We start from the raw sequence: 27129 nt of genomic DNA on the forward strand, positions 1-27129 counted from the left end.
TGGAGTTCATTGTTCCATAGGTTGTTTAAACTGAGTAATCTTTGCTATATTTAAACATTTTATTACCAAAATGAATTACCACTGTATTTGAAATATATTCTTGGTTTTTATGTAACTAACTATGAAGGTATTTGAAGTAATACTCAAAATCACAATATCAAATATAAGTTTATTATATAAATGTCAACATTTTACCAAGAAATCTGCATGTCAAAGGATATCTATAAATAAATTACAAGGGGTATAAATGAATGAGTATTTCAACTCAATCATTACATTTGTTTCAAAAATATACTGTAATTCAATCCAGACTACTTAAATGAATGAAGGAATAAATACTGTACAGGTATACATTGACTCCCAAAGTACAACGTTTTGTAAATTGCTTAAAAAAAAGTGAGTGACTAGATATATTTCATATGTCACTACGATACATAATCAGGTAATTCTTAGAAAAATTTTGCTTCCATCCTTGTTTTCTTCCTTCCTTTATGGCTGCAGTCCAGTGAAAGAAGTTAGCATTTCACATTTTGTTTATTCACTCTGTGGAGAGGACAGGATGGAGCGAAACAGTATGGATCAGATGGAATATTGGTGGCATGACTTATCTGGATTACTGGGATATATCTTTAATAGTCCAAATTATATACTTACAGGCATTGAGTCCAGTGGCTCCATGGCCCGCCGGTGTGCTTGTCCTGAGCCCGCACACAGAAGACATACCTCTTGGTTTTGACATTCACCACATACTTAGTTTCCTCAGTGGTCTTGTGCTACACAAGAGAAGAGGGGACACATCAAAGACAAAGAAGTGTGTCTAAAAATAAATCAGCAAATACATTTTGACAATAGCTAATCTGATAAAAACATCATGCATGTATTCATTACCATTATGTACTCTTCACTGTTACAGGAATGTCCGTTTTGGACCACCTTGACCTGGAACTGCAGGCTAAAGTAGCTGCAGGGCTTCTCCCAGGTGTCAGGGTAGTTCCAGCTGAACACCTTCCCATCACTGGACTGCAGGTTAGGGAGTTTTGCCGGCGTCACTAAACAGGATGAGGAGGGAGAGGCATTAAGGTAGAGAAGTCAGAGCAGGGATACAGGACAGCGTTCATTCATAATGAAATCATGAACTCTTTTTGACTCAGACATTAAAACACTACGACTTACCAATGTCTCTCAGGTAGAACACCTTTGTGTACGCCTCTAGCCGAGAGTAGCTGTGTATGTAAACTTTGAGGGATATGCGGTGTTGTTCCTCCTCGTGTGGGCAGTTGACATCCTGGCAGTGAACCCCTGATCCATCAGCATCCAGCTCACAAGGTATCTTTTCTAAATTACTGTATTAAACAGAAACTGGTTGGGACAATACACTCTAGAGCAGGATACAGTATAATCCTTTGCCTCCTGATTAACTTTAGTAGGATGTGTGAGAAATCATTTTTTGTCCTCACCGTTCTGCCTTCACCAGGAGCACAGCAGCGCTGGATCTGGACTCTGTTCTTGTCCAGGTGCAGTGGAAGGAGCCTCTATAGTTCGGTGCTGAACAGTGGATGTGACCTGAATGAGAAGAAACACTGTTATCACTCTGAGTCTCTCCCTCTTTTTGTGTTCAATACTCTTATGAGCAACTTATGTCTATCTTTTGTGTCTGAGCTCTTTCCCTTGAAGTTTCCAGCACTTACAGGTCATCAGTACATCACTGAAAGATTAATTTCAAGTATTTAATATAAGTACTGTGAACAACTACAGAGAAGATAACCGGCTTCACACCAGCCACTTCACTATATTTTATATTTTGCTCCATCAAATAAGGCACAAAAAAATACTGCCTTTCACAGCTTTCACAGATTCGTGTAATGTGTGAAAGTTGACAAAAGGCCTATGAAAACACTGTTGTTAAGAAGCAACAGGTTTGATGTGTTTTTGAGAACTGCCAGCTTTAACAATATGATGATGGGTGTGACATAATTCCTCCCCATTGTGTCAGCCTCGCTGTGGTTTGTGCTACAGTAATTATGTAAGTCATCTGGGTATTACCATAAATATAACAAAGACCACATGCTTTCCTTCTTTGCCTTCTCCTCATTTTGAATGTTCCTTTCTTTTTCATTCATTTTGGTCCCTTCATTGCAATTGTTGTGTCTCTGTGTCTCTTTTTTCCCTCTTTCTGTGTCTTCCCTTTGCTTACATCACTCTACCTCTGGTCCTCCTTTTATCTCATTTCTTTTTACACATGCCCTTCATCTTATCTTTTGAGTGTTGTCTGGTTTTGGATCACATCCCACTACCTCTGTCTGCCCCCCCCCATCTTATCTCCCTCTTCCACCAATCTTTCTTATCTCATCTATTCAGTGACATCTCTTCTGTCTTTTCCAGTGAAATACCTCATGCCAGATCCAATTACACAACAAATCTTTATCTTTCTCTATTTTTTTTTCTCCATGTGTGCCTTCTTTGTTCTTTCCCTCCTTCCGCACTTCTCTCTCTTATGGCACTCTTTCCATCCCCTCCCTCTATCTCTCTCTATCTTACCGTCTTCAGGGGATTTTTCTTTCAGTATGACAGTCCTGTTGTCCGGGTCTAGTTGGATCAGGATCATAGTGTGGTTGAGGTATGATCCGTCTGAACCGTGGTGACAAGTGTAGTTTCCACCATCCATCTCTTCCACCAGTATGTTGACCTGGTTCCCCTGCAGAGGTGGATTAAGGTCCATGCCTGAGACAGACAGACATGGGTCAAGTCATTTTTTTAATTGTCCTTGTCAACCTATAAATCAGAGGAAAAAATATGATTTATATTTAAGATTTATTAGTATTAGTATCATAATGTACTGGTGTTTATGGTTGCGTATATGTACTGTATATTACATATTTTTGTATATATGTGTTTTCATCTTTATCCAGATGTGAATGTTCATGAGTCTCATGTACATGCTTTGTTTTTTTTTTACTTTTATTCTGTTTAAATTGCTCCATATGTAGTTTATCTCACTTCTATGTGTTTTTATATACTTTGCTAATGCTGCTCATTACTGTTTTTATTATATGTATTGTATGTGTCAAATATTCTGTTTATAATGCTTTATATATAATTTGTCTCACTACATTTTTATATATTCTGCTAATGCTGCTCATTACTGTTTTTATTTTATGTACAGCCCTTTGAGGCATACTTTGTGATATTGGGCTATAATACATTTTTTGACTTGATTTGGTAGTAGATGTAGTATCAGTAGTAGTAACAGCTGTATTACCGTTCTTCTTCCAAAACACAGGTTGGTTTTGATAATCTTCTAAGCAGGTCAGAGGAACGTTCACCCTGGTACCCAGACTATGAGGAACCCTCAGGACCAGAACTGGTTTAATCATAGACAAAACACACACACACACACATTTGAATCAATATTTCTGTGAGGTGAGGAGACCAGTGGAAAGGAAGCATGATATTCAGTAAAGAGAGAGGTCGAGTTACTAACCATTATCCATTAGAGTCTCAATGTTTTCTTGGTGGCTGTTTGTGGTGGCGCAGCACAGTGCAGCATGCAGGACTATAAGGAGCAACGCATGCATCTGGAGGGAAAGATGATGAGTTAGTGTGGCTTTCTCAATAACACTAATTAATCAAGTTGTGCAGTAATAAAGCATTTTACCTGTTGTGTGGTAGTAAAAGTTTACTGCTGAGATAGAACTGTAACCAAACTTAGATGATTCATTTATAACCAGGCTTTAATTTAGGACTTGGAAACAGATTAAGTATTAAAAGTAACTAGTAATTACAGGAAAAAAAAAATTCTGTTTAGTATTGTGGAGAAAAAAACTATTTAGCTATTCAAGTAAAGCATGTATATAAGTAATTTCAGTACTTATTTTTACTTGCCACTTCTAAAGAAACTATAAGAAAATCCATTTATGTTGGATGAGAAAAATATCTTAAAATTCAAACACATTTGACTCACTACTTGTAGATATCACCTGGATGATCAATGATTTTTTCATACTAATAATCAGTCAATTTCTCTCAGTGAACTTAAGAGGCTACTGTTAAAAACAGATGTTAACCTCAATACATTTAAATAATAGACTGAACAAAGTGCTGGAGAAGAAAAAGAAAAACACAAGAGAGAGAAGAAAATGAGCATGAGTATAGTTGATCTTACCTTGACAACTGGACTTGATCTAAAATTTTCACAGCTGAAAGTTGACCTGATGAGATCAGAGAGGTGAGAGATATGAGAGCTCAGAGTGTGTGTTCAGGATGTCTGTATTTGAACTCACACACCATTATTTATTTGTGACAGAAGCAGAAGCAGAAGGAGGAGAAAAAAGTCCCAACTTCAAAGGAACTTAATCGTGTGTGTGTGTGTGTGTGTGTGAGCTATAGATTAGCTATATAGAGAATATACATCATTACATCATCATCAACTCCAACAGATCAACATTATCCGTCACAATGATGATAAATTTTCAGTAAACCTGATTCCTGATCATCTTTTGTTAACTCAGTTATGAGGAAGATAATAGGAATAAAGTATTGTTCATATTATACTCCACGTCCATGATTGCGCAGCTACACTGACCAACAGAGAAAGAAACCTGTGATAGAAAATAGGGAACTGGACATGACAATGCAACAGGTACCATGGAAAATCATGAAAAGTTCTCAGGAACAAGAAAGCTGTCATCAGCGATGACTCCATAGAAGTGAAAAGGGAAATGGAGTCCCTGGACTGAAATAAAAGAAAAAAAAGGCCAGATCAATTGAAAAAATCACAATTAGTAATGTGAATCCCATATATCATGTAAAAAAGACGCACCTTTATAAATGACACATTTGGGAAGTTACCTGTGGAGAGTACTATGATTTATCAGTTTTCATTATTAGTTTTTCTCCTACTAACCTTTAACTATGCCAATGGATCTGAAATGACAGCCAGTACCATTTCCTATAAGTAAACATCTAACCTAATTATAGTCATAGAGGTTCTTTCAATTCAACATTGCAATGTGTTGCGGTTTCACACAAACTCATATTTGTATTGAATCATATTTTCACTTGTACATTGCTCAGAAAGGGGGTACTATTTCCAATGCTTCTTTGCCACCACCATGAACACTTTCCAGCAAAGAAAACTTTAACACAACTTTAATACATCACATGATGCTGTCATACTAAAAAGACGTGACATTTTCTCGCTGGTGTGCGTGTCTCAGAACACAGAAAATGAAATTTTTATTGTAACCTGGGGCAGGTGTCACACGCAGAGTTATTTCCCGATAAAAGCCACTAACCTGTTTCAGATTGCAAGGTAATTGAGGATCGGATGCTGTCACACTGACCATATCTTATATCCACTTCCCTTCTGTGACACTCATGTGCAGTTTGACCTTTCACGTTTAGAAGCGAAGTGGCCATTGTGAGTGAGTAGAGATTTAGAAGAAGGAAGTTGGAAAAACAGCAAGGAGGAAATCAATGGAAAAGGGAAGCTGTTCTGCTATGGGGCTAAATCAGCTGTGATATTGTTATGATATTAGCTTAATTTTTATATATCGGCATCAACAAGCAAGAAGTTATTAGACATTGCAGTTAAGAAATGCCAAAGATATTTTTGGAGAAATAGTGTTGCCATTACATAGTTTGTCCACCAGTGAGCACTGACAAGAAGTCCCTGCTCCTTTCCTGTTATGTCTTTATATTAAAAAAATATCAACCAATATATTGATGTCAGATTCTGTAAAGGAACATTTACTCACTTTCTTGCCAAGAGTGAGAGAAGATCGATATCAGTCTCATGCCTGAAAACATCCAACCAGCATCTTTAAAGCTAACATTATGTGTTGGAACTGTTTCTTGGTCAGTCCAGTGACTTTCTTGAGTCTCTGCTAGTTGACTGTTGATAACAAGACTCCAGGAAATAGTTCCAGCACAAAACACATCCATCAAGCCATAACTTATCATTTTAACAATTTAGTTTGTGTATGAATTGAACCAACAACAAGATATAAAATATTAATTAGTGAGCTTTAGAGGTGCTAATAGGTGTACAGAGATTGGTATTGATCTTCTCATCTAAGTCCCCCCCCCCCCCCCCCCCCCCTCAAATGTCAAACTATTCCTTTAAACTCTCAACTATTGATACTGACCTCAAAAATACAGTCATGACTCTAATTAGAGCTCATGTCTTTCAGTCTCTCCTGCTCTGATCTGTTGTTTGAACCTGTCCACAATATGGATGGAAATCATGGTGTGAATAACAGTATGATATTGTTATAACACAATGAAAATTGTGATTTTGGAATGTGTGACATATTGCGAGAAAGTCACCTTAATACATCTTGATATTTGTAAATATCTCCTAAAATGGGCCAACTGCCTTAGTCCCTTCTTTATAGAGACCAGATGTTAAACAACTGAATAGTTTTAGCCTTTTTAACAATGATTATCACCCATTGATTCAACTGCCATGAAAACCAGTAAGAAAAGGTATCGCAATTTTATCCCAAGACAACATATTGCCATGATTTTTTCCCACCTCTACTTCATGACATGAAAACATTCAAACAATTAGACAGAGATCAAGGAATAGAAACAATGATCAATTTTAATTAAAAACATTCTATTTTTAATCAAAATATGCAACTGTGTTTCTGATGCCCAGCCATTTGCCACATGAATAAGTGTGGTTGTGTCTTGATCATATATATATATATATATATATATATATATGAACATCCACTCACGCACACACACACTTAGTCACACACACTCGCACACATAGGCTGACTACTTAATGTTTATTAAATGATTGCTCTGATTGTTCTGTGAAGCAGAGTGAAATAAAGTGTCTAATCCAGCGACATCCAGTCATGTGCCCTGACTGCAAACTCTTGACAGGAGGGAGGACACATCTGTTTGCTAACTAGAAATACCAACCTTTCTTTACAGCTGTTGGCATACTGACTTAATCCACAAGTGATGAGGGGTTTTTGATTTGATTCATTCACATATAATTAAAGACAACTGCCTGAAAAACTGTCATTAGAGTGTTAAAGGTGCAGTGTGTAAGATTTAATGGCATCTAGCGGGACAGACTTGGCAGAAATGGAATAAAATATTCAGAAGTCTGTTTTAATTTGTGTATAATCCAATGAAAATAAGAATCGTGGCGTTTTTGTTAGCTTAGAATGAACCCTCTATAGGGCCTTTCACGAGTTTCGTGGCCACCATAAGTTCTCCTACATGCTTGGAAGTCGAGGGGAAGGGGAGGGGTACTCAGTTGGTTATCTGAAACCTCACCGCTTGATGCCACTAAATCTTACACGCTGGTCCTTTTAACTATCTTTATTCATTTCTATCTGAATTGTCAGAGTGGAAAATGTTTGTAATGAAAATGTAAATATATATATATATATATATATATATATATATACACACACACATACATATATATATATATATATATATATATACACATATATATATAACCCTGTAGCCTTACAAACAGATTTCTGCTGACCCAACGTTGCCAGAGAGCAGAACCTGAAAATGGAAACTGAAACACAGAAACATTCGAACAGCAGTGTTGCAAAGAAAAACCTTTAAGCCGTCCGACAAAGTTCTCGTTTTGTTGTTTGGTTTCCATAGGAACAGTTAAAAAGACTTCAAAAAGGTCAAAATTTCAACGTGTAAAACCAAAGGGAAGAGTCTTTTCTCAATTCACGAGTCCTTTTTCTCTGGCAGAACAAGCCAACCCCTGCCCAAACAAAGCCCTTCAAAAAAACAACTGAGAAGAGAAGAGAACAAACCAAAAGAGAAAAGACAGAATCAACTTTCATTCTTTTTTTCTCCCTTGTTATCGTCCTTCTTTTATACTGCCAGCCCACTGGTATGCCCACCTCCAGGCTGCCAGGTTGGGGGCGCAGTTAATTCTCCACCGGTGTGGGCTCTTGCGGCAGTGCAGCCACTCCTTCCACTGCAACTGGCCCAAAGGCCTCTGGTGTATGTCCTGGTGTAGATACCGGCTCTGGCGGTGGCAGCTGGCTGAGGATGACTTGCACTACATAGTCCCTGGAGATGTTGAGTTGGTCCAAGCGCAGCCTGTCTGTCAGTGGCCGACCTGAGAAAAACCAGCGTTGGGTTGCGGCAGGCACGCCCTCCTGACTTTGCAGACGACGCTTCATCATACCCACTGTGTCTGTGGAACGGACCGCCAGCCGGAGGTCACGACCCGTGGAGAGCCGCAGCCGAAGCTGGCACTCCCCTCCTGAGCCAGGGTCGCAGCCGCTGCCTGTGGACGGGTCTGCGGCCCCGGAGTCTGGATCTGAACCGTCAGGCTCATCAGAGCGCTCTTCAATCATGTTGACGGGAGGAGAGAGGCAGTAGACTGGCAGCTGGTATCGATTCCCCAGTTCATCGTAACATTCAGTCAGAGCTCCTGGAGGAAAAGGACAAAGGGTCGACTTACATTATTATTATAATTTTTCTTCTTTTTACAACAGTTTGTTTTCACAAATTGGGCCATCATTCCTATCAGTGGGTCTACTGGTGCCACAGAACATTAGCCTCAGTGAAACAACTCAGGTTACTTAAGGATTCAACTTCAACAGGAATGATTGAATCTAATGTTCTTACTGTAGCGATAATTCTTTTTAAATACTTCTTTTGTACTACACTACTTTCTCACCAAAGCCCCGGGAAATGCAATTTCATCATATGTAGAATTGAACTGAAAAGTATAAATGTAACTGTGCTGAGATGATAATAAAAGTCCTTGTTTCCTTGTATACTGCACACACTGTTTTTAAAATTTATTATTTATTATATATAGTCTCCATGTCATATTTTTAAAAAATGTGTTCCCTATTATATTTTCATTATCGCTTTCATAAACTGAAAGTCACATTTTGACATCAAACATAACCAAAACCTAAACCATAACTCATGATGCTGTAGTACGATAGAATGGAGAAATGAGAGTCAGTCCTAACAGAGGACAAAGACTGATGAACAATCAGACTGAAAACGGGAGAAAAGGAAATACCGTTTGTTTGTTGGAGTAACACATTAGAGGACATTATGTCACTGCTGACCAACTGAGAGTAAAGAGCTGAGAGGGAAATAAGATGTAGAGAAGAGGTCATGGTATTCTGTAAACAGAAACTCAATACCTCAGTATTGGCTGGGGGGACCCCAGGGGTCCTCAAGGGGATTTCAGAAAGGTCCCCCCTCACAATACTTTAATGTTACTACTTGTCATACCTAAAAATACCAGGTAATTTTATTGTGGCAAATCACAAGGTTTGCTTGCCTCAGTTGTTTACCCTTCAAAATACTATATAATCCAAAAATCTTCCTAAGTGTTTGTCCTATGCATTGTTTTGTAAAATCAGTAATGACGGTGCCCTTCGGACATTCAGAACAAAATCATTAAAGACAAGGGTCAAAAATCCCCACAATAGCATGGGATGCTCCAAACTACATTCATTTTGTATAAACAATGATTAAAGAAGGTCACTGCACTGCTCTTGTGTTGTTTTATGACTTAAAATGAGACACGAGCCGCTTTAGAGAGACACTGAGTTTTGCGGTAAGCAAAACTGAGATGAGTCAGCAGACGCCCACAGGATGTTGCTCTACTCTCTAGATGATGGCTGCTGTGGTCAAGGTGAGGACACCGAGACAACACTAGGTCTCACGACACGTTCTGCTATGGTTCCACCAGAGTCAATGTGTGAGTGAGAGAGTGAGTTAAAGACAGAAAGCTTGACTTACTTTGTTTCTAAAACTAAAATACGTAGTAATGTGGATAACAAGTGTACAGCAACTTTTAACAGTACTCACCAAAAGCCATTTGGTGTGAAAAGAACTCTAATTGATTCAACTCCAACAACATACTTCATCCATATTGTGAAAAAACTTTTCACAATATGTAGACAAACTCTTTCTACTTATGCAACCAAATAATGTGCTGGCATACCAACATAGTGAGATAACTGGTATGTTTTTAAGGCGTTAAAACTCTCAGATTTTCTCTGGGACGCAGCCGAAATGTCGTCATGTGCAAATAAATCTGAGGATTCAGATTGTCCTCAGATATTTCAGCACACCTAACTGTATTCAAGGGTGTTAAACTGCTTTTAGAACAGTCAAATGACAAATTTCACTTTTCATTTAACAATAAGATACCAGCAGAGACAGCTGAATATGTGGAAGCTTAACCTAACGTCACAAAAGACTAATATGTTAAACATGGTTCATTGACGATGTATAAACAGGATCTGGATATGAATCTCTGTGTCTGTATATCTCATTTGGTTATTACTTCTCCATTTGGCTCTAATATAGTGTTTATGTTTCAGCTGCAGAATGCTAATGGATTGCAGGTGGTGCTAATGCCTTTGGTTGTGTGATTTCATTAAAAACTTCAGATAGATAAAAAGCCTTGAAAGGAGGGATAAGCCCAGTACTAAAGTAAAGAGATTTAATGTTAGAATTAGACAAAGCAAGAAAACATTTGTTTATATGTATTTTTACACCCAAAATGTTGTTTGACTTGTTATGGTGGAAAACATAAGGCCTTGTAATGCCTAACAGTGAACAGGATGTTTTCATTTGTTAACCAACAGCTGATGCAAATGGCTCCCATTCTCTGCCTCAGAACAATCAAATGGAAAGCTGGAATACTGAGAAGAAAAACATGGCAACAAAAAACTAAAGAACAGGGAGACCAACCTTTACCTTAGCTCTAGTCTTAAATGCAACAGGGGTGTAGTATACAGCTGTTAGTGTTGAAAATATTAAAGCGATCTGGCTGTTTTTTGTACTGGAGTGCTGGATGAGTGAAACGGTGACATCAGGTCTGGGGAATCCACAGCTGCAGCTCAGCGGGATCTGATCTGACCTGGCCAAACTACTAAGAGGAAAGAAGCAGGACAAGACACCAACTAAGTTCACAAAAAGCCTGTTCTTTTGGTAACTGCTATGCTCAAATCTCATTTAGGTAAAGCTGTTTTGCATCTTTGACACCTTCAGATTTAGTTTCCCTATTGGCCCATTCATGGGATCATTCTGTCCACCTCTGGTTTCCTGCCCACCATTACAGCGGAGTAGTTCACCTGTAAACATGAATTGAAAGGTGCAGGCTACCATCTAGCCCCTCAGAGATAAGTACCCTGTGATAAACTGGAAATAAATGATAATCCAGAGTGAAGTTACCAGTGTTTTATTTATTGACTTAAAATAAACATGATACTGTGCCAGTGTGGTAAGGAATAACAGGTACATGATCCTAATATAAACATGCTTGCTGAGAAAAAGTATTTAACTGGCACATTTAAACCACATTATCATATTTATTTTCACTGATACATAAAAAGCACACTTCTACACTGCCACCATCAGGACAAAACATATCAACGGATCCTGCTCAACCTCTGAAACTCACAAAACCTACATTTAACAGGAAAAGCGACGACCTTTTCTCTCCTCAACTGGGTCACGTGACTCCGAAGTGATATGAATTAGGTATGAAAGAGAATGACGCACATTCACGAATAGAAAGCCTGCTCAAGCAGTTAATAAGTATTGTGTGGGCTTCTTGAACTGGAGACATGTCAATTTTATTGATTTGTTCTATGTGAGTGTTCTCATGTGTTTCTGAAGATGCACTATCTTTGGTATACTTACGTGAGTGATTATGACGTTAAATCCTACTTTCAGAAAACCAAGGATATGCCCCTTTCCATTTATTATTTATTGATTCCTTCTGCAGGATATACCTCCTAATAGATAAAGTCGAAACTCTAAAATGCTGTCATTGAGATTCACTTAGAGGTTCAGCATCTTTAACCCCTTTAACCCCCCTCTATACTCTACTACATTTGTGGTTTACTTCCTGTTAATGAAACCTCAGCAGATACTTAAAACTACACAGGATGTATAAGACATTTCCTGGGGAAGCTTTATTACATCCTCTAGCTTCTAAACTCTTACTCTATTAATGTGACCTATTAATATTTGAGAGGTGACCCCCAGTGGTAAAGGCTGTTTTCTGGTGGCAAGAATGTATGTCATCACTCAGCACGGCCATTTCACAATTTTTGCTTTGCGCATTGAGGTCTTTCAGGGCCATAAATTAATTAGCTAGAGAGACATGGGGGATGTTGTGAAAATATCAACCAAAACCGGTCTGAAAAAATTTGAAGCGAGAATTTGGCTGCTTTGAGGCAACGAAATGTCTGTGCGGTTGCGGCGTCACACTTCATACTCTACATATCCACAACACGTACAGTAATGTCCGAAAGTCTGAGACCACCTTCCCATTGAGGTGAAAAGGGAAGTGGTCTCAGACTTTTGGACCCTATTGTACATCTAAGAGTTTTGACTGGAAATTGTTATGAACATACTGTACACAAACTACAGAAACTCCCAAGGTGGTTGGGTAGCAAAAACAGAGCTCAGAGATGCGGTCTGTCTGTGCAGGGCTTATGCACACTACTAGCTTTGTACATTTTAATATTATTGGTTGCTCATATGCATATCATAAGTTTCAGGCCTTTGCTTGATGTTTCTGAAAGTGCAATCGTGTCTCTTCCTGGATTTTTATTAACTCATCACGAAACAACCCTTTCCAAAATTTAAAATGAAAACTAAAAGTCTATAAAAATGAAAACAAACATAAAAACAGAACTGCAACCTCCAGTAGATTCAAATTCCAAAGAAATTCAACTCAAACAGTTGAGTTCCTGAGTTCAGTTTCTCTCAAGAGCATGGGAACAGGGAGTTGAAATTCCTAAGTTTGGTAATCACCAATTGCAATGTCCTACATAAAGTCCCCAGAGCTGATATTTCATGGAGAGGGAAACCCCCCCCCCCCCAAAAAACTATCTGCTAACTCTACCACTGTGAACATTGAGATGTGTGTTACCGTGCGGCAGTGTGATGCTGGCCCCGTCGAGGATGGCCTGAGCCAGCAGGTGGTCATTGCTCTCAAAGGCACTGGCCGCAGCCCGCAGCGCATCCCAGATCTCCTTCCGGCCCTCAAATGCTGGCGCTGTATCCCAGAACTCATCTCTCTTGCTGCGCAGCTGGCCTTCAGTCATCGGGTAGTCACTTTTCCATTTAGGCCGCTCTCTCTTCAGGGGCTGGTTACGCCCTAGAGCCACTGGGAAGGAGGATGAGAGAGAGGAAAGTAGAGATGGAGAGAAAAGAAAGATAGAGGAAGACAGGAAGGAGGGAGGGCAGATGAAGAAGAGAGAATCAGAAGTCAGGCAGTGGAAGGGAAATGGAGGGAGGTGAGAAAATAAAAATGAAAATTTTTAGAGGAACAGAGTAGGGGTTTGAAGGAGAAGAAGTGTAGGGAAGAGAAAGTACACAGACATGGAGGAGGAATAACCAGAGGATAAAAAGAGAAGTAAGGATAAAGAGAAAATGAGAAAGAAGGAATGAGAAGTTAGGATCAGCAATCTTTTAAGATTGCTGATGTAAACAAAAAAGCTCAGATGACAGTTGAAACATTATATAATAAAACAATATAAGACTGAGCAGAACTGACAGAAACGCTTCATCACTAAAACCAGTTAAAAGGTTATAGCTGTAGCATCTGACAGTGCTCCATCTGCAGCAGAATGGCTGATGAATAACACCATCTGGATCGCAATGGAAGGGGACGACAGGTACAGGACAGTGTGTGCACAAGTGTGTGTGTGTTTGTGTGTGCAACACAGAGACAGAGGAGAGGAGGATGACGGATCAAGGTATTGAGTTACACCTGCTGCTGGTACACATGTACTCTGGTGATCACACAGCACAGTCTGATAACACCAACCTTCAACTGACTGTTTGTAGTAAATAAGACCTCTAACTGGCTGACTGTTTATACTTGACTTTTACTTTATTTTGTAATGTATACAATGATATAATTTACCTGTTATACCAAGAGTTGCACAATTAAAAACGGATGATAAAGACATCAGACTATGGTACTTAGTCAGTAAGACATAAGACAGGATATGTACATTGACAGTCATAGTGATCTGCCAGGAAGTCCTGCTTGAATTGCTGTGTATTTACCGTCAATGTGATTGCTGGGCTGTATTCATACTTCTACATTAGCCTACTTTCTAGCTCATCTGTCTGCCCATAATTTACCTTTAAACGCCATAGCCCAGTTGGCTGTCTTTCAGTAATTCCCCAGAAATCCTTAGGGATGTACGTATGTGGGCCAGTTTGTGCAAAAAGACAGTTTTACACTAAAATATCATTATGCTTGAACCAGTTAAACCTAAGTTAAGACACCTGCTTTAGTGAAAACAGAGATGAATTCACATGTTTTCTGGTCTAATGGCCTCTGTCATCATGATCAAGCAAGGTGTCAAGTAACAGCTGCATCTGTTTTATCCGCAAAGCCTCTTGTTACTACACATGCTTTTTCACAAGGAGGGCATACAGTACAGGAAACCAGGCTATATCTCAGCATCTCTACTGTTAAGTGCTCAGTCTCTAACACCCCCCCCCCCCCCCCCCCCCACCAACTCAGCTCTATCTCTCAATCTGTTATTAAAATAACTCACTGGCCAGTGGCAGAACCCTTTTTCAGACCAGACAACTGCGAAACTACAGATCACAGTCGTCTACAGCACCTCAGATTGATAAAGATCCCGACAGAGCGGGCGTCCTGGTGGCCTTGGATAATAGTTAGAGAAAGATGCACACAATCTGGGACAGCCTGGGATGTTTTTGCATGACATAGCCCCCTCTCTTCCCACCCCCCTGTTTCCTGTCAGTGTTCCCATGTAATAAACAGCAAAATTATGCCAGTTTGTATACCAGTTAGGGCTTCAACTAACTATTATCTTAATTACTGATTAATCTGCTGATTATTTTCTAGATTAACCGATTAGTTGTTCGGTCTATCAAATGTCAGAAAATGGTGAGAAACGCCATTTCCCAAAGCCCAAGATGCAACCTAAAATGTCTTGTTTTGTCCTAAACAAAAGTCGACAACCCAAAGATATCCAGTTTGCTATTACTGAGGACTAAAAAAAAAAAGAAAATATTTACATTTGAGAAGTCGGAACTAGAGAATGTGGGCATTTCGATTTAAAAAAAAAAGAAAGAAAAAGACTAGATTATCAAAATAGTTTCACTTGATCTTGCAATCCAAGCTATTTTCAAAAGTTATTTAAAATAACTGATGTTCTCTAATAAAATAACCTTCTTTTAGCATTTTTCATTTCACAAAGCCACACTTTAAAGTGTCCCAGCTTCAGTTTCGATACCCCACAACGTTTGGCATCGCATGAAATTCTGTTTATAGCTCAATAAATAAACCTGATCTGCTTTTCTGTTCTCCGTTCCTGTTTTGCTCTGTTAACAGTCAATGGACAGGATGGTGCAGAAATATAACCGCAATCTAAGTTGCACTGTTAGAAAAAACACACACTTCCCTTTATCATAAAGCTGAACAACCCTTTAAGTTTTGACACCTCCTCCTCTCTCCCCTGCACTTTGCAGCACTTCAAAAGCTCCACCACTTCGCTTATGCAAACAGTCAATAAAAAAACACGACATGCATTAGTAACATTAAGCGCAGCGTGTCGTAAACTAGCGTTAACTTGTTAAGTAGAGTCAGGACATCATTTAAATCAGACTGTATGACTCCTGCGCGTCCACTTGCATGCCATCGCCGTCTGTGACCCATATTTGTTATGCAGAAAAGCTAGCAAGCTAACTAGGCTACGTTTTAGCCGGCTAGCTCAGTCAACAGCAAAGAACAAAGGGAGGCAGCGACGCACAGACAATATTTCCCACTTTGTAAAGTAGCGAGCAGACGAGGCGTCATTTCTCGCTTCGAGGCCCGCTGTGAGCAGGGGGGGAGACCGGGGCGGGCTGCGGTGTATGTCCCTGGCTCTGTCTGGCTCGGAAATAAAAGGGAAGGGAAGCAGACCTCCAGCCAGGACAACATGCAGAGAGCCCAGAGGAAGCCCCCCTCCCCCTTCCACCCCCCAAAAAGCCAACCTTGTAGGCACTAAAAGACGTTAATAAGCCCCGTAAGTTACCTCCAGTTCCGTCCGAGTTCTCGTTTAAGCTGCCCGAGGAGTCGTGGTGGCTCCCGACACAGCCACCCATGGATGTTTCGGCAGAGCAGCCCGGGCTGGGTAGCTCACCCCCCGGCCCACAGCTAGAGCTACATCTACTAGCCCCCTCTCTCTCTCTTTTCGTCTCTCCCCTCCCCTTCCCTTCTTTCTTTCCTTCCCTCCCGTCCTTTCCTTCCTCCTCGTTTCCTCCCTTTCTCCCTTCCTTTCCTCCTTCCTTGCTTCCTCCTCACTCGCGGGGCGCCGCCGGCATCATCATCTTTATCTGGTGAGGAAGGCGGAGAGAGAGAGAAAGAGAAAAAAAAGACAGCGAGGCTCACGTCGTTACAAGGTGACCGAAAGAGGAATTAAAGGGAGAAAGAGAGAGAGAGAGAGAAAAAAAAAAGGGGGGGGGGGGTTTACAAAGGAGTACACTGTAAAAAAAAAAAAAAAAAAAAAAAAAGAAAGAAAAGAAAAAAGGATGCTGTCTCCTTTGGGTTCAGTTTGCTTTGGACTGTGTTGATGATAATGTGTTTTGACACGTGCCATCATGTTTTGTGAGAAGCTGTTTCCTGTCCTGAAGAAGACATCACATCACTTATCCTCCTATCCTTGAATGACAAGGAAGCCCAGATTTAACAACATAGAGTGAAATGTAGTTATTATTTCTATTGGTGTTCTATTTGTTTCTACTCCATACTTAAACCTCAGGATTTCAGTGGTTAGACTATCAGTAGTTTTATTGGTTCAAACAAACAGGCTTTAAATTTATTGAAGCTAAAGATCAGATTTTACAGCAAGGTAGTGAAGGGTAGTTATTGTGCTATTCTAATCTATTCTATTCTATTCTAGTCTAGTCTAGTCTAGTCTAGTCTAGTCTAGTCTAGTCTCTTTTGCATAGAAGGCTTTCATCGATGGGGCAATATTTTTAGGTTGGTTTTAGGTTGATCTGATTTTGAAAAATAGAGTTAAATGTGAAGTTATTCTATTCTATTCTATTCTATTCTATTTCAGTCTCTTGCATTCAGTGGTTAGACTATCAGTAGTTTTATTGGTTCAAACAAACAGGCTTTAAATGTATTGAAGCTAAAGATCAGATTTTACAACAAGGTAGCGAAAGGTAGTTATTGTGCTATTCTATTCTATTCTATTCTATTCTATTCTATTCTATTCTATTCTGTTCTATTCTATTCTATTCTGTTCGGTTCTGTTCTATTCTGTTCTATTGTAGTCTCTCTTAGAAGGCCTTCATTAATTGGATTATTTTTTAGGTTTTAACACACGCAAAATCGGTTGATTAGATTTTGAAACAGAGAGAAATTAAATTATTATTCTATTCTACTCTATTCTATTTGATTATTTTCTATTCTGTTCCAGGATTTCAGTGGTTCGACCAGTACTGGTTCAAACAAACACATTCTTTGAATTTATTGCACATAAACATCAGATTTTATGACACTGAATATACTGTAGTTGTAGTTATTGTGTTTTCTATTCTATTCTATTCTATTCTATTCTATTCTATCCTCTTCACTTCTAGTATGTTATGTTCCACACAACGTTGTGCTGTAATCTTATCTTCTCTTTCTGTCTCAGCAGTTCTACTCGCTGCATGTCTGCATTTGAATGCCGCAATGTTACACCAGATGAACACACTCCTGCTTGGTCACTATCTTTAGGACTGTCCTAAAGAGACTTGAGTGTAATTTGACACACTAACACACACCCACATTCACACACAGAGTCACTCACATGTCCCAAGTACACACGCACACACACAACAGCAATGGGATAGCGAGGGTAATTTTACAACAAAGCTGTCTGGAATTACAACCATTTCCTATTACTAGGAACTGAAAGAAGACATGTTTATGCAAGGGAGAGCTTACTTGGAAATCCATTTTCTGATTGACTGCATGATGCAATATGATGTACACGCCACTGAGAATACACTTGACATGTCATAACATGCTCTTCAATCAAGGTCACCGCAGGACATTCAGCAAACTCTCTGTACAGTATCCTATAGGCATACACTCCTGTCCAGGATGCAAATGATGAAATATCGCCTTTTATATCGGTGACCTGAGGAAAGTGACTTTATTCGGGATCAAAGAGTGATTTTATATTGACATAAGTGACGATGTGAAACTTTACACTTTGCAAAACCCACATTGGGCCCCATGCAAGAACCACCCGTATGAACAGATTCGTTCTTAAGATGCACGTACCAGTGATTTATGAACGTTTCATTTATCACCTTTCTCATACTTGGAATTTACTCTGAGGTACAAACGAAATTCATGAGTGGTCAAGACCTGTCGTACAAGTCATAATAGATCACCTCAGCCTTTCTTTACTGGGGAGAAACACTTGTTTGATTTACATTTATAATGCCCTAATCTGAATTAATTTTGAGTTTAAAATGATACTGAAAATAACAAAAAATGAAAATAAAACTAAAACAAATTTAATGCAAAATTAATATTCTGTTAACTATATTTTCATCATCATGGCTGCCAATTTACTGAAAGGTTGTTTTTTTGTTTTTTTTTTAGATTTTATGGTTTTTATTGGCATATTTTGGCACAGCAACTTTTACATTTCAGTAGTTGTTGGAAACTTCTCTCACTCCGACAGCTGCCTAAGTGTCTCTCTGCAGGTCTTTGTCCAGCATCATGTTGTGTTGCAGCTGACAGTGCAACATCACCTGTAGCCTATAATATTCTCTCTGTGACTGTCACATCCTTTGACCACCTCCTATCATGGAGCACTTTGCTGTAGAAAGATGTTATTTATCTAACAAAGCATTCCCTCTTTACTTCTGTCACAGTGCAGAGCTGCTCTGTTGACATGTTGTTGGCAGCTGGATTCATATTTTCTAATTGCTTTAGATCTCCGACTACTGACACTCTGAAACTGTTACATTTTTGTCTGCTAAGCAGGACTTGATGCTACAGAGTGTTTTTATTCTTTGGGAACTGTTTTGTGAACGAAACTTGCCAACAAATGGAGCAGAACATGAAGCCTTATATGGCAGTTTTAGGGGCATTGGATTATACTAATGTCATATCTCACAAACGCACATCTAATCATGAACAGGTGTCATTCATATATAGATAGATAGATAGATAGATAGATAGATAGATAGATAGATAGATAGAAGGCTAAAGTATATAGGCTACAATAACAAAATAACTATAAGAAAAATAGAATAAATAAAAATAGAATAGAGTCTAGAGATATAACCATAATACTATTGCTGAGTATACACTTTTCAATGATGTTAATATGCTAGATTACACTATACATTAGTGCAAGTCAGGTGGATATTGCTAAGGTAGGAAGGTGCATCAATATCCATGGATGGTAGAATTAAATGTACATTGATACTTGAACAATTTACATAATTTATAGACATATTTAACAGTATATACAGACAGTACTTTAAAGATGATCAAAATATGAATCTGAAATATAACAGATATGATGGATAATGTAATAATTTGTCAGGATGAAACGAGCGATTTACTACAAGTTCAGGCAGTTAAGAGAGATTGTTGCATCCGACTTGGAACACACATATGAGCAAACCTCAGAAAAAGGTAAGAGTTTTAAGATAAAAATACAAAAATGCTCTTGCATGAGGCCCATTGTTACAGACATGTAATGAAAAGGTTAAAAGGTAGCTTTGAATGTGTAAAAACATGTGGTTGTATTGTTCCAAATCAAGACCTGGCCTTTTTTGTTGTTGTAGCATTGTCAGAAGCCACAGTAAGCTGTGAAATATTACCCACACTGACTGTTCAAGGCCAGAATAGGCTCTTGACTAAACACACACACACAAACTGTGACAAGTTGATTTCTGAGAACTATAGTGACTTCTAACTTTAAATTCAGACTGAAGAAGCTTTGATGAGAATCAAGAGTCAATCAAGAATCTAAAGCAAGTCCAGCAACCTTTGACTCAATCTTTCTGGATATGCTATGACCTGGACGACTGAGATTCTTAATAGATATAGTGACCTCTAGTGCCTTTGTTTTATCTAACAAGAGAATTAAATTACAAACAGATTCAAACGACAGAATTGACTCGAAGTGTAGTTAAAGCCTACAGCCAGCATATTTTACTTGTTTCAAATTAATCATACAGGTTGAAGCCATTAGATCCCTTAATTTGAAAGCACACCATCTGCTACAGTCAAGGTATACACTATAATGACACTAATCTAGGATAGTATTCTTGCAGGTACCACCCATTTCCCTGCCTTGTAATTCAATTGGAAAGTTCCTTTGCCTGATGCAACATTTAGTTTTGAAGTACAGTATGAGGTGTCACTGATGAATATTTGCAGTAATAAGAGGAAAATGTATAGTCTTGTGCTGCTACATGGCTTAGTCAGTAGGTGGTGCTGCAGAGTTTGAACTGCAGACTGAGGTATGCTGTTGAAACCAAATTTATGTGCTAAATGTGTGACAGACAGGCAGAATGAGAAAATGACAGAGAGACACTGACAAGGCTTTTACCATCACATACTTTTTAGTGTGTGATGGGGGCTAAAAGGTCTGGATGAAGCATGTTCTAAAGACTTACAGTAATTAAAGACCCTCAGTGGTTTTTGAACAGAATCTCTGTAATTTAAAAAAAAAATTGTGCGTCAATAAAACACATTATTCCTGCTATAATGTAAGTACATTAAAGCCTATGAGCATATTTTTGCTGGTCCAGCTGTCTGACCTCGACCATCTACTGTAACAATTCTGTTGGTATGTTTGGTAGCACTCGCATATGCTTACAAAAAATAAAGAAAGAAAAATGACTTGCAGGCTGAAAACAAGAGAGCAGAAAATTGCAAATAGCCACACTCATTCTAGCCACTGAGGCAGTAATTGGCCAGCTGCCTGTCTCCTCTCCAGGCACCAAACCATACACACAGCTCCTGTTTTCAAGCTGGAAAAAAGACAGAATTTAAAAAAGACAAGGAGTTTTTCAGATGTTGACCAGCAGTCTTTGCTTTTCAGAGACTTTTGAAGTTGACTCCTCTTTATCTGGCATTTGTCTTTAATCTTTATCTCTGTTGCTTCTTTCTCAGCTCTTTCTTCTCCTATTTGTCTTCTGCTTCAGCAGCCTCTCTTCCTTCCAACTCTTTCATCTAGCCAGCAGAGCAGCTGACACAGGGGTTAATAGGCTTGTCATTGATTTATTCTTAACTGCCCGGTCCTCGCATTGGCCCAAAGTCTGCAGCCTCACATCTGCCCTATTATCTATCTGATGCTGCTGTTCCAATTGTCTGACCATTTGAGGATGTTCAAATGCCCCATCTGTGTGGGAGATAGGGCTTTCTAGTAGATCCATTGATTTACATTTATCTGTCAAGCACCCCCCCGCCCGCCCCCCCTACCTAGAACTATAACTGCAGAATGTATTTGATGATGACTGGAGGAACTGGGCTGTTTGGACCTTTTAAACTCATTCACATCCAGCTGTGTGTGAGGGAGGCTGACAGACGGTGCACAGTTGATTGTCCTTTCATTGATTTACTATTACCTGCTTTGTCGGAGCTAAATGCAACACCCCCCCCCCCCCCCCCCCCCCCCCTCAAACACACACACACTGATGCCCTTCTCTGTCACACTTCCCTGATAACAAAAAGAGAGAGATGGGGACAGGACACAGAATAAGAGAGGGAAGAAGAGGATGAAAAGGATGGAAGTCTAAAATTTAGAACAAGTGGGAGAGAAGCAGAATGAAGACAGAATGACCCTGAGGATAAAAGTGGCATCAAGCCATCAAGACGTTTTTGTTTGTTTTTTACCCTAGACATCTACTGGTGTGTGGTCATTATTATGTGCTAAAAAATAACATACTGAGACCCTCAATTCAGAATTTTCTATTTGTACAGATGTCTGAAAACTGACATTTTTTCACTGACAGCATTTGTGTTATTGCGTGTATTACATAAAAACCAAAATATGTAAAATGCAGAAACATATGCATGAGAGTTGGGTAACAAAAAATGGCTTCTTTTTGGCACTTTCCGTAGATGTGCTTTGGCCATATTGGTGAAAGGCCATGCAAGTTTACATGTGAAACACTTTGAGAGCATGAGGAAAAAATGTGGTGGTCTCTTTAAAAATTCAACGCTATGCGTAGCTGAAAATGATCCTCTAATACCATCCTGTCTGTGATGCATGGAGTCAGCATCATGTTGTGGGATTTGGCTCTTAAGGTGCGGAGACAAGGAGACTTTTAAGGGTACGGGGCTAACAATGACTGAAGCCAAATGCAGGACGGTTCTTAATGCGAACCTGCTCATGAAAGCCAAAGACTTAAAACTGCAGGAAGAATTTATGTTCTAGCAGATCAATGACCTTAACATCCAATAAATTCAACACTGCACTGGCTTTTGAACAAGAATGTAAAAGTCCTTGAGTCCAAGCCCAGACTTGAGTCCCTTTGAAAATCTATGGACTGACTACTTACAGGGATGCAGGAGCTGTTCACGGACACTCCCCTTGAAATTTTGACCGAGCTGGGACAAATCAGTAAGGAATAATGGGAGTATTCTGAAATGCAGATGTGAATAATCTGACACAGATGAATCAAAGCTGTATTCATTGCTAAAACAAAAGAGCTTTCTGTAAAGTATTGGCAATTCTTATAACATTGTAATGGATGTCTTTTATGTGTATAAATTGCTTTAAACTCAGGGTGCAGCACTACAAAAGGCAAAGGAGCTCAACACTTTCCTGTATTCTTACTGTAGGTGCTATGATATAATGTAATGGATGTTCATGAGCTCTACATTATCAGCATTAATATCAACAAGGACAATAGCCCTTAGTCATGAGACCATAACAGACGTCTGGTTTGGAGAACTAATACAGTACTAATACATCAACACAACCATAATTAAACCTTAGATTACAATAATTACAATAGCTGAAAGGGATATTTGACTCAGTTTTATGAGAGGGATAGAGAGAGAGACAGAGAGGGGGGAGAGAGAGAGAGAGAGAGAGATGGTGAGAGATGTTAGAACTAGAGCTGACATCCTCTTACTAATTTTGGGCATTACTGCTGCAGCACTGGTGGCTTCATATATCATATCATTCCAAAGTTTGTCTTGCTCTCTCTTGTTGTCTTTTTGTGTGTCTGTGTGTGTGTCTCACACATAGCAAAGCCCACACACAGACTTGACTTGTTATGGTAAAGCTCAGTCATACAGAGACTTGTCAGTCCGCTGGCTGTTTCTCACACCATCTGCTGTATATACTGCATATACTCTGTAGCTACAACTGATGTAAACTTTTACACTAATATATTACACTCCTGTTAGTGTAACCTCACAACTAGTGTATCACTGATGTCCAAGACAATCTTGGTTACATAACTTCACTGTTCTGGCTTGTGATTTAGGAGAGTGAAGTATTTAAAGTAGGGAGCTCAAAAATGAAATGCTGTCTGTTTTAAATGTTATTCACGTTTGATCCTTGTTTTTCTCCACAGTGTTGGTTTAATTGTCTGACCGTTGGTCAGCGCATCATTTCAGTCCAGACTGAAACATCTCAACAACTGTTGGATGGATTTCCATGAAATTTAGTTAAAACGTTTATGATCCTCAGAGGATGAAGCCCACTGACTTTTCCTCTTTTCCTCCACCAGCAGGTCAAAGTTTTCAGTTATCACGTGCAATCTAAACAGCGACTAGAAGGACTATTAAATTTTTGTACATACTTTCATGGTTCCCATACGATAAACCCTAATTACTTTGGTGATCTCCTGACTTTTCCCCTAGTGCCACAATGTATACTGCTGGTTTTTATTCTTTGCTTGGCATATGGAAGATGTGTCTCAAAGTGAAGAAAATCTGTAGTCATGTGACACTTTTAGGTAGAAGTCAAGTTGAAAAATTGTCTTAATAAGGTACGATATGTCATACAAGATCCTATTGGCTGGATGCTATGACAGATAGCATGAAAAGTCGTTCTCTTGGTGTACAGGAATTATACAACATCACCATGTGGAATGCAAAAATCTGTGAAATGAATGGCAGAGGCCTCTTTTCAAACAAACTTAAGTGCACTGACCAATCAAGCCTGTCTTCGTTTTCCAAAGAAAAATGACACAATAGGTCATAATGCCAGTCGCCAAAGACAACCTATAGTTACATTTGAATAACAGACGCCATCTATCAGCCGTAGTAATTATGACCTGGAGAAGTTCAGATGACGTCTAAATAAGGTGACAAATTTCCATATTTGGAGGTGGTGGGTTGACTGGCTGGTGGGATCCCATCTCGCATAAAGTGGACTTAGTGGACTTCTCTACAGGAGACAGCTGTTCGCTTCCCTCTTCCAACTGCAAGTTGGAACAATTTTTTTAAAACCGTAATTACAGTTGTTGGGGTGTTCACTGTTGCCATGATGACAAAGGCTGCCTAATTTTATGGAAGTAGTAACTTTAACCCACACCACATTTCAAGTAATCATTTAAACCCAAACCATGATCTTTCCCTAATCCCAAACATGTGTTTTTTTGTGCCTAAACTTAACCAGACCTTAACCACATCGCTGTCACATCATAAAACGTCATTATTTTTAACAATGATTTGACAAATTATGTTGTCCTGCCGACTACTGAATGTTTAGAAAATGCTCCCATAGTCGTGGTCTGCATGGTCTGGATTGCATGGTCAAACGACTTATGTGTCATTTAATTTGGAGGACTTGTTGGAGCAGTCAGATGTACCATTTTGCCTCTGCTGTAGAATTTATTTATTTAAAACTCTTTGGCACATTGAAGGCAAATGCAGCCAACACCTGACATCTCATTACCACTGCAGGAAATTTTTGAAGAAAAGCCTCAGTTTGAAGCAGTATTGCATGGTAACATTTGCAAGAATATTGACATTTATATAATAAGACATGGCCATTTACTGTAAATAAATGCATTTATTTATATAAAAGATTATGATCATATCTATGAAATGGATTATGGCCTGGATTTTCACAGTTTTAAGCTGTTTGTGTTCTTTCAGTTTGTCAGATAAAACGCTATGATCAACCTCGGAAGCCACAGTATGCACTTTAAATGTGGATCTAATAACCCATGTTGCAGAGATGAATCTGCTTCAGGGGGCAAATCAGATTTTACAAGGACACCTCTGTAGTCATAGTTTGGCTATTCACAGTCTTAAACAGACATTTACTTTAGTCAGTTGTTTGTGTGGTTGCTCAACTTGCGCAGCAATTACCCACATGACCAGAAGAGATTTCATCAAGATCAGCAGAGCTTCAGGCACTACCAGCAAGAAGACAAAGTGAAGGGTTGTATTTTATTTTCATATAATACATAATGAACACAAATAGTAATATTTCTTATCTTGATGACGTCTGAGAAGCCTCGAACGTTTCATAAATTTTGTTCTGCAATAGCAGCCTGGTTATCAAATGAAAATGCACTAATATGGACTGGAAAGAGCAGAGATAACTATCAACGCATTTGTGAATAAAGAATAAGGTGTTTTTAATATAGACAGTGGGAAAACCTTACAAAAACAAAACCATTTGGATAGGTAGATTTATGAAATGTCAGGGGTCAAGATGCAACCATCATCCTGCGCTTCCCTTCCTTAAGTGCAACATCACAACCTTTCAGCTAACGTGTTTGTACTCTGTCTCCACAAGTGCTCTCTGCAATAAGCAATGCAGTTTGGCTGTGGAAAAATCCAGCAGGGCTTGGCAGAGCTTAAAGGGCAATTAGCAACATAATGAAATAAACCAGTGGAGTCTCCTGTTTGACAGGGGGAGGATTAAATAGGTATTTTATCGGTAGCTTGGTACAAACTTCTGAAGACGGAGGCCCTGTACTTAAAATTCAATATACTTTCTTGAGATCTATTTCACATGACTCTCACCGATAATACATACATATCTAGACTACATCTCCCATGCATCTCCCTCTACTTATGTATCCACATTATTTCTCTCCATATATGTTTACATTGCCATTGTGTGTGTCACAGCTGGATTGCCTCCAGGCAGCACAGAATTGTGATCACAAAATGAGCCTGAGCCACCTCCATGTCTTGTTTGGATTATTCTGTAGCAGTGTGAGTCAAATTAGATTTTTCTAGCAGAGATGTCTCCTAATGTGTCCTGGCATGATTGGATAATAAAAGTCACAATGAAACAACAGGAGAAACGACAGCCTCAGACAGCCAGTGTGAATTAAAGTGGCTCAGTCTTGCCTCCTCTTTGTCGATGTGGTGTGTAGTGGCCTGTCTGGCTAAGAAGAAGGTGTCTAAGTGATGATCTAATCTTAATCTAATTAAATCTAATCTGGCCTGATGCAGGGTAATCCGATGCTGTTAACATGCCGTGATTGGATCTCTTAGGATGGTGACAGGAGACTTCTGAGTTGTACACACCAGCAGCATTTCAAACAAAGTGTATTGTACAATGAAAGCAAGGGTTTGGTGAGTATGGTGTTTACTTCCCCAGTGTGAGAAGTCTAATGAAAATGGGAACTAAAGCATTTATAGTTATGATTTGGTAGCTCTTATTTTCATGTCAAAATGCTCGATTCAGTGCTGGTGTCAAGAATTCTTAACCCTTAGGGTTAGGGTTAGGGTTAGGATTGGGTTTTTTGACATTTGAAAACAATAAAAACACCCCAGAGCCTCTTTAAGCCTGAAATTTTATGACCCAGAAAATTCAAAAATGGAAATATTTCGAAATAATTTATTTTTGGCACAGCTTGTATAACTTTTTGTGCACAGAGGGTGTTCTGGGTCGATTTGACCCATATATATTCAAAGGGATTTTAAAGTCACCAGAGGGGGTCAAATCAAGGTAAAGAGAGGTTATGGGGAATCTTGAAACAGTGAAACTATAGATTGGCATGTGTGTGTATTTCTGTCATTGGGACAGTGGGGACAAAGTTCAAGGGGGACCTTGACACTGTCACGCAAACTTCCTGTGTTGCCACCATATTGCTACATTTGCCAGGGTTCCCACCCAGGTGGGCATCTGCAACTGCAATGAGCCT

At 39.2% G+C, this 27129-nt stretch overlaps 2 protein-coding genes across 3 annotated transcripts; both read right to left on the reverse strand.

Moving 5' to 3' along the window:
- Positions 1 to 191: 191 nt before the first annotated feature.
- On the reverse strand, positions 192 to 4502 carry il12bb (interleukin 12B, b). Its single transcript, XM_067608405.1, has 9 exons — positions 4163 to 4502; positions 3482 to 3575; positions 3260 to 3361; positions 2539 to 2721; positions 1458 to 1563; positions 1174 to 1343; positions 889 to 1049; positions 655 to 773; positions 192 to 543 (listed from the first exon to the last, which is right to left on the reverse strand). The coding sequence occupies exons 2-9, from the start codon at positions 3573 to 3575 to the stop codon at positions 516 to 518; spliced, it is 963 nt and encodes a 320-aa protein (XP_067464506.1). The 5' UTR covers positions 4163 to 4502; the 3' UTR covers positions 192 to 515.
- Positions 4503 to 6578: 2076 nt separating this feature from the next.
- On the reverse strand, positions 6579 to 16230 carry ubtd2 (ubiquitin domain containing 2). 2 transcript variants are annotated; one of them, XM_067608409.1, is made up of 3 exons: positions 16062 to 16230; positions 12929 to 13165; positions 6579 to 8437 (listed from the first exon to the last, which is right to left on the reverse strand). In XM_067608409.1, exons 1-3 carry the CDS (start codon positions 16129 to 16131, stop codon positions 7926 to 7928), a joined length of 819 nt encoding a protein of 272 aa, XP_067464510.1. In that variant the 5' UTR covers positions 16132 to 16230; the 3' UTR covers positions 6579 to 7925. The 2 variants fall into 2 exon arrangements, with proteins under 2 accessions (XP_067464510.1, XP_067464509.1); XM_067608408.1 differs by lacking the exon at positions 16062 to 16230 and adding an exon at positions 15814 to 15930.
- Positions 16231 to 27129: the final 10899 nt, after the last annotated feature.

Source organism: Thunnus thynnus, chromosome 13, assembly GCF_963924715.1.
Source record: "Thunnus thynnus chromosome 13, fThuThy2.1, whole genome shotgun sequence".
NCBI classification, from domain to species: domain Eukaryota; kingdom Metazoa; phylum Chordata; class Actinopteri; order Scombriformes; family Scombridae; genus Thunnus; species Thunnus thynnus.

Bases quoted from the DNA above. Each gene is read 5' to 3' on its own strand.
- il12bb (XM_067608405.1), bottom strand. From the start codon at position 3,575: ATGCATGCGTTGCTCCTTATAGTCCTGCATGCTGCACTGTGCTGCGCC. The intron at 3,362-3,481 runs GTTAGTAACTCG...TGATTAAACCAG, and splicing joins TGAGACTCTAATGGATAATG to TTCTGGTCCTGAGGGTTCCT. The intron at 2,722-3,259 runs GTAATACAGCTG...TGTCTGTCTCAG, and splicing joins TGTGTTTTGGAAGAAGAACG to GCATGGACCTTAATCCACCT.
- ubtd2 (XM_067608409.1), bottom strand. From the start codon at position 16,131: ATGGGTGGCTGTGTCGGGAGCCACCACGACTCCTCGGGCAGCTTAAAC. The intron at 13,166-16,061 runs GTAACTTACGGG...CCTCCTTCCCAG, and splicing joins GAACTCGGACGGAACTGGAG to TGGCTCTAGGGCGTAACCAG. The intron at 8,438-12,928 runs GTAACACACATC...CTTTTCCTCCAG, and splicing joins CAGCATCACACTGCCGCACG to GAGCTCTGACTGAATGTTAC.